Source organism: Malurus melanocephalus, unplaced genomic scaffold (genome assembly GCF_030028575.1).
Source record: "Malurus melanocephalus ecotype Western Australia unplaced genomic scaffold, MMel_1.1 scaffold_453, whole genome shotgun sequence".
NCBI classification, from domain to species: Eukaryota; Metazoa; Chordata; class Aves; order Passeriformes; family Maluridae; genus Malurus; species Malurus melanocephalus.
In genome coordinates, this window is record NW_026623685.1 from 237,905 (window position 1) to 245,251 (window position 7,347).

At 65.1% G+C, this 7,347-nt stretch overlaps 1 protein-coding gene across 1 annotated transcript; it reads right to left on the reverse strand.

The window, feature by feature from the left end:
• Positions 1-4,935: 4,935 nt before the first annotated feature.
• AFMID (arylformamidase) lies at positions 4,936-7,346 on the reverse strand (the record flags this gene model as incomplete). Its single annotated transcript, XM_057380494.1, has 7 exons — positions 4,936-5,283; positions 5,398-5,502; positions 6,172-6,301; positions 6,472-6,550; positions 6,714-6,811; positions 7,031-7,103; positions 7,208-7,346. Coding segments are annotated over 7 exons (654 nt in total), but the record flags the coding sequence as incomplete, so codon positions are not given.
• Between the last annotated feature and the right edge of the window lies 1 nt (position 7,347).

Below are 7,347 nucleotides of genomic sequence, written 5' to 3' on the forward strand. Positions count from 1 at the left end.
AAGGGCGGCCGGCGCCCCCCCGGCGCGGAGGCCGGGCCTGTCGGGAAGCCGGGATCTCTGCGGCGGTTTTACTGGAAAAGTCGCTGCCGGCGGGGGGGTGGGGGGCACCCGCGGCCTCACGGGCTGGGGACGGGACGGGGCACCGGCCGGGACCACGGGGCCACCCCGCTCCGGCCTCGGCACCGGACAGCGGCTCTCCGCCGGACATTCCCGGACAGCCCGCGGCTTTCGCACCGAGCGCGGCCCGGCAGCCCGGGACTGTCCGTCGGGACTCTGTCCGTCGGGACTCGGTCCGTCGGGACTCGGTGCGTCGGGGCACTGTCCCGGGCCGCAGCTCGGCCGGTACCGGGTCCCTGGCACCGGCACACCGGGAGTGCGGCGGGTGAGCCATGACCCGGCCCGGCCCGGCCCGGACCCGGCGCTCCCGGGTATTGCCCCGCCGTTCCCGGCAGCAAGAAATGGCTCAGCTCCGTGCCTCAAGCCCGGAGGTGACGGATGGGGCTGCCCGCGGCCGGGGGGGACCGAGCCCCTCCAGAACAGCAGTGCAGTCCCWTTGGGACGGGCCATGGCAGCCCAARGGGCACACAGGGTGAGCAGCGTGGACATTGTGGCCGCAGGGCTAAGGCAGCCCGACAGGAAAACACCCCGAGCTCATGGTAAGCGTGTTATGGTCACTGCCAGGCCCTGGGTCAGCGCTTGGCACCCAGCACAAGAGCCGGAGGGCACTGACAGCTCCATGGCTGCAGCCACAGGCTGTGCTGGGAGCAGAGCCCATTCCCAGCCTGTCCAGGGCTGCCATGTGTGCCCCGGGATGCCTGGGCAGCTCCAGCACTGTTTCCCCATGTCACAACCCCTGCTGAGCCTCCTGCAGCCGGGATGTGCCAGGCTCAGCCTGGGATGTGCTCCTGCAGCCGGGATGTGCCAGGCTCAGCCTGGGATGTGCTCCTGCAGCCGGGATGTGCCAGGCTCAGCCCGGGAATGTGCTCCTGCAGCCGGGATGTGCCAGGCTCAGCCTGGGATGTGCCAGGCTCAGCCTGGGATGTGCTCCTGCAGCCGGGATGTGCCAGGCTCAGCCTGGGATGTGCAGATCCAGCGCTGGGCTGGCAGGGCGGGATGGGGCTGCCGCTGGGGCTGGAGCAGGGGGGCCCAGCTCCGGGAATCGGCCCCGGCGGCTGCCAGGCCTGTGGCAGGGACAGGGGAAACTCGATCCTCCGCGGTGGGATCTGGGCTCCACTCCCGGCTCTCCAGCCAGGCCTCAGCTGCTAATTTTAGCCCTGGGGAGGCACGACTGGAGCAGGAGCTGAGCCCAGCAGGGCAGTGGTCTAACCCACCACAGGAGCCAGTGTGGGCAGTGGTGACCGCAGAGCTGCGGTGCAGTGCGGTCCTGGGTGAGCCCACATTGTCCCCAGCTGCCACCCAAGCCCCTGGCCAAGCTGGCAGTGCCCACCCTGTGCCCAACTCCCGTGGCCTCAGTTCAGCCACTCCACGTGTAGCCACAAGCACTTCCATGGGCCTGGTGCTAATTCCACTAYGCTCCATGCAGACAGGGGAATTCTGTGGGTGCTGGTAGCAAGGAGAGACCCCGAGGAGATCCCAGCCCAAAGTCCCAGGGAAAGGCGTGGGGCTGAAGGACAAGGGGATCTGCAGAAGACACCCAGCCACAATGCAGTCCTGCAAAAGTTGCGGCTGCTGCCCAGTGAAGGAGCTCCTGCTTGGCTGTGGACCCTGGCTGGGCTGGGGGGACGGTGCAGAGCAGAGCCCTGAGCTGCCCTTCAGCTTTGGGGACAGCAGGCCCATCAAACACCCCATCAAACACCCCATCAAACACCCATCAGGTGCCACGGCAGGGGATGGTGAGCGGCTGGGAAAGCCGTGCTGAGGATGCTGCGGCCATCCAGCCCTTCCAAGCAAAGAAAGCTCCAAAGCCTGTCCTGCCCTGCAGCAGCCGCCCCAGGCGCAGGGTGGGGAGAATCCCTGGCCTGGGGCCCCACAGCTGCTCTTTCCCCAGCCCTTCACCTGCAGCACGAGTGGCTACGCTGCCCAGCGCTTACTGGAAGAGGAAGCTGCCGGGAAGGGAAGGCGGTATGTGCAGCAGGGCAGCTTTGGGGAGGCTCGGCTGGGCTCAGCAGCCGGCACAGATCAGCTGTCCATGCTCCCAGGTCCAGGGCCAGTAACGGGAAGCGTCTGCTCTCAGTGACGGTAAATCAGATCGGGGAGATTAGAGGCCGTTTTGCCTAATCATGAGCAGCTTGAAGTTGGAGGACAAGTTCCTGGAACAAAGAGGAAATGGAGGCAGTAAATAAAGAAAAACTATTAACATGTGGCCCTGCGTGTGAAAAATGTTTCATAAAGGACTGTTTATGGCTCACTCATCTGCGGGGCTGACAGCGTAGGGGGCAACAGGGGGCAGTGAGGGAGGGGCACAGCAGGGGCACGGGCAGAGTGGACACCAGTGGGGTGGACACAGGAGGCTCCGGATAAGGGACTGGGGGGATCAAGGCTGGGGGGCACTGGCAGAGGGAGGGAGAGGGTGGCAGGATGGCAGTGGCCATAGCACAGGTGGTTAAAGCACAGCACATGCACAAGTGGGCAGGGACAGGCCAGCGTGTGCCCCTGAGGGGAMGGGGCACCTTAATGCACCTGCCCTATTGATGCCCTGCAAATGCCAGGAGAGGTGCCAGGKGCTGCAGAGCTGTGCCCCCCTGACTGTTARCAGCAGGAAGGGAGYATGGTCCAGCTGGTCCAGCCCGACRGTGGGRGGTGGAGGGTCTCGCTWCTGYGCTGGGCAAATGCTCCGAGGCAGAGGGGATTTCTGCCAAGAGGCTGGTGGGTGCCCTCAGAGCAGGGAGGCAGTGCTGAGATCTGTGGAGCTGCCCGCAGATCCCAGAGCACCGCTGCAGTGCCATCGGACGGCACATCGGCCGCTGCCAGGGCAGATGTCGCCAGAGCCAGAGCCAGTTCCCAGCAGCCAAACGACCCCGTGCCAGCCTTGCTGGAGCCATTCCTGCTCAAACACGGAAAGAGCAGCGGATCCCAGTGGAGCTCCCTTCCGCAGGGCACCCAGCACGGGGATCCTGGCAAAACGAGGGGCCGCAGAACAGTGGGAACAGTGCGTTCCGCAGCGGCAGCGGGGCGAGGGATGGAGGAACGGAGGGATTGTAGGGGCGGTGTGGCTGTAGGGACGGTGTGGCTGTAGGGACGGTGTGGCTGTAGGGACGGCGTGGCTGTAGGGACGGTGTGGCTGTAGGGGCGGTGTGGCTGTAGGGACGGTGTGGCTGTAGGGACGGCGTGGCTGTAGGGGCTGCATGGCTGTAGGGCCAGCGTGGCTGTAGGGGCTGCATGGCTGTAGGGACGGTGTGGCTGTAGGGATGGTGTGGCTGTAGGGGCTGCATGGCTGTAGGGACGGCATGGCTGTAGGGACGGCGTGGCTGTAGGGACGGTGTGGCTGTAGGGATGGTGTGGCTGTAGGGATGGTGTGGCTGTAGGGACGGCGTGGCTGTAGGGACGGCGTGGCTGTAGGGGCTGCGTGGCTGTAGGGACGGTGTGGCTGTAGGGGCTGCGCCGCCGAGGCAGCCCCGGAGCGCGGGCGGTGCCGGTGCCCCGTGTCCGCCCCGGAGCCGTGCGGCCGGGCCCGGTACCCGGGAAAGGGCCGGGCAATCCCGTCATGCCCGGGAGCCCTTCGGGGCCGGTCCGGCGGTCCCGGTGGTCCCGGTGCTGCGGTAGCCGGCCGTGTGCCATGCCCGTGCTGCCGGGGGCAACAGCGACTGCGGGGGGAGCCGGCAGTGAACGGTGGGCGGAGAGGACGGGACTCCAGTGCGTTCCTGCCTGCAGCCCCCGGCCCAGGGCAGCGGAGGGGCAGCCAGGAGCGGGGCTGAGCTGGCTCAGCGGGACCGGCGGGGTTCCCAAAGCCCTGGGCGCGCTCAGTGCCATTCCCCCGGGACCTCGTGTGTCCCCGCGGAGCTGCAGACGGGCTGTAGGGACTCTGGGGACGGAGTCGGCTCTGTTCGTGCCCACGGCCACCACGGCCACCCTCATCGCCAGTGAGTCCGGAGCTGCTCCCGCAGCCCCCCGTGCCCCCAAGCCCTGGACTGCTGCCCCCGGTCCTCCTCCCTCACCGCCCTTCTCTCCCAGGGATGTGCTGCTGCCAGCGCAGGGGAGCTCAGCCGTTCCTGGGCCAGGACACCCACTCGGGGCGCACAGATGAGTGCCGCAGGCAGTCCCGTGGCACTGGTGGCACTGGTGGCACTGGTGGCACTGGTGGCACTGGTGGCAGGGCGGGAGGTGGCCACTTGCTGCCCTCCTCTGGCTGCCAGGGCCGGCCCGGGCGGAGGATCGGCAGCATGAGTGGGACTGTGCACACAGCCGGTGCAGGGACAGAGGGGCACAGGAATGCAAACCCCGGGCACCACCACTGTCCCGTCAACTCCGTGCTCTCCCCTGCCCCGAGTCGCTGGTGTCCAGTGCCAGGTGTTGCCAGATCTGCCGAATGGCAGCTTCCATGGGGACCAGCGGGAACGGACCATCCATGGTGTGCTGGGATGGAACAGCACACCCGGCACTGCCCAGCAATACCGTGGTGATGGTGGCTTGGGCACCCTCCCTGGATGGCCACGCTGCATCTCCAGCCAGGTGAGGATGCTGCTGGGATCCTCACATGGCTGCAGTGCCGGGATCGTGCCGTGACTGTCCCCACGCTGCCTTCAGTGACCCTGGTACTACATGGGGGGAGGAAGGGCTTCCCTCAGCCAGAACCGGGGCCAGGGCTGGGGCAGGCAGCCCCTTCCAGGTAGCTGCTTTGGCCTCCTGCAGGTATCCATGGGCTACACTCTCCCCTCTGGTCCTTCATCCTGGCAGCAGTGGAAACCAAAATTGTGGTGGTAAATGTCCAGGGGGCCTGGCCAAGCTCTGTGATCACCTGTGTGCTGTCAGTGAGGAGGAGGTGGCCAAGACCGGGCAGGCTGTCATTGTCTTGCTGCTCCCATTTTATTTTGTATTGCCAGTGTGCAGTTTAAAGGATACTGAGGGAACAAACTTTGTGATCCAGTTGCTCAGACAGAGTCTTGCAGCCCTCAGTCCCCTGTGCTCCAGCAGGCAGAACACCCCAGGGAAGGGGCACCAGCCTAGGCTGGCCTGGGGCAGGCACAGGGCAGGTCTGAGACAGTGTGGAGTGAGGAGGCAGCAGGCACGGGATGCCAGATGGCTGTTGCCACCACGCAGTGCCATGGTCCCCATCTGTTTGCTCCTGATATGCCATCATGCTCTCAAAATCATGTTCAGAATCACCTGGGATGAGGAACCAAGCCCTGTGRGCAGCCCCTGACCCTGAACCTCCCTGCAGGGAGGTGGCAGCCAGCCCAAWGCCCGCTTGATCCACCTTGGCAAAGCCCTCCTAGCTACCTGAGTGAGGACATAGCTGTGTTCTGACAGCTTCTCAATGACATCAAAGTGATCCACACCAGCCAGATCCAGCAGAGACACAGACCAGCCAGCTGCACGCAGGGCCTGTGGAGAGAGYGGTGCTGGGATGGGCCCCAAACTGCACCTGCCCTGGATGGAGCAGCATGAATAATATCTTGGCAAGGACTGGTGTCCTCCAGCGAGCCAGAAACTGCTCTGGTCTGGCACAGAAGCTCTTCATCCTGCTTGGGCAGCTTGGTGAGGGCTGGCTGGAGCAGTGTCCCCATCAGAGCCAGGCAGGGTTCTGCTGGAGCTCACCTGTCCATGGTGCTGTGACTGCCTGGTGCTCACCTGGCTGTACTCCTGTACTCCAGTGACTGCTGGTGCTCACCTGGCTGTACTCCTGTACCCCAGTGACTGCCCAGTGCTCACCTGGCTGTACCCCGTGACTGCCCAGTGCTCACCTGGCTGTACCCCTGTACCCCAGTGACTGCCCAGTGCTCACCTGGCTGTACCCCAGTGACTGCCCAGTGCTCACCTGGCTGTACCCCAGTGACTGCCCAGTGCTCACCTGGCTGTACTCCTGTACTCCAGTGACTGCCTGGTGCTCACCTGGCTGTATTCCTGTGAGTGCCTGGTGCTCACTTGGCTGTACTCACCTGGCTGTACTCCAGTGACTGCCCAGTGCTCACCTGGCTGTACCCCTGTACTCCAGTGACTGCCCAGTGCTCACCTGGCTGTACTCCTGTACCCCAGTGACTGCCCAGTGCTCACCTGGCTGTACTCCAGTGACTGCCTGCGAAACTCCGGGGAATCATGCTGGGCCACAGCCACGAGCACCTCGCAGGCTGCTGGCCCTGCCGGGGTGACATGTCGGATGGGGCTGTTCCTCTGGGCCACCTCCCTGCAGGAATCACCCCAGTGGCAGCTGCTGCAGCTCTTCGCTCCAGGAGCACCCGTGCCCTCAGCCACACTCAGCAGGGCAGGCACAGGGGCAGAGGGGCTGCAGAGCCACTGCCATTCGCCTGCCTGTGCTCTGTCCCCGTGGCTGTTCCCTGTACCATGGGGGCTCACCTGCTCATGTTCAGAGCATCGTTCACATAGGTGGGCAGGATGGGCTCCAGGTCATAGACRCCGCTCACCAGCACTGCTCCTGGAGGCAGAGGCACTGGCAGGTGAGGAGCTGCAGCCTGCAGGGCTCCCACAGGCCCGGGGACATCATCATCATTGGCTGGGGCTCCACAGCTCCACAGCCTTGTCCCCGGTGCACAGAGCAGTTGTCCTCTGGACCCCGTTCTGGGACATTTCAACACTACCTTTGATATCTGGCACCACTCGGAATTCCGTCCAGTCTGTGGACAGCACCATGGCTGCCAGGTGGGCCCCTGCCGAGTGTCCGCACAAGTAGATGCCTCTGGAAGGAGGGAGCGACTGAGAGGGACACCTGGGGACACCTGGGGACACCTGGGGACACTTTACTCCATGCAGAGGAAGTGACGATCAGCTGCTGCCTTGTGCAGTGACAGGGATGGCAGCCACAGGCGCTCCCCAGTGCTTGGACCAAGGTGCCAGGGCAGGCCATGTGTGCCCCCAGCCACTCTCACCAACCAGCCCCCACCCCGGAGCTGCCCACCTGATCCTGGGGTACTGCTCCACCAGGAAGACGAGGCTGYGGCGCACCTGCAGCACCATGGAGTCCATGTGGCCTGGGCAGAGGGCAGAGAGCAGGGTTGGAGGGCAGGGTTGGAAGGCAGGGTTGGAGGGCACTGGGCCACACAGGCAGCTGCACACTCTGCAGGGCAGCACTTACCTTTAGGGGCGATGTCGTAGCCCACCGCCACCACTGCCACCCCCTGCGACACCAGTGGAGGGGCTGCAAACCCTGAGCTGTCCTTACTGTGGGAGAGAGATCCCCACAGACTGACGGGGCCGGGGGCTGCAGGGCCAGCT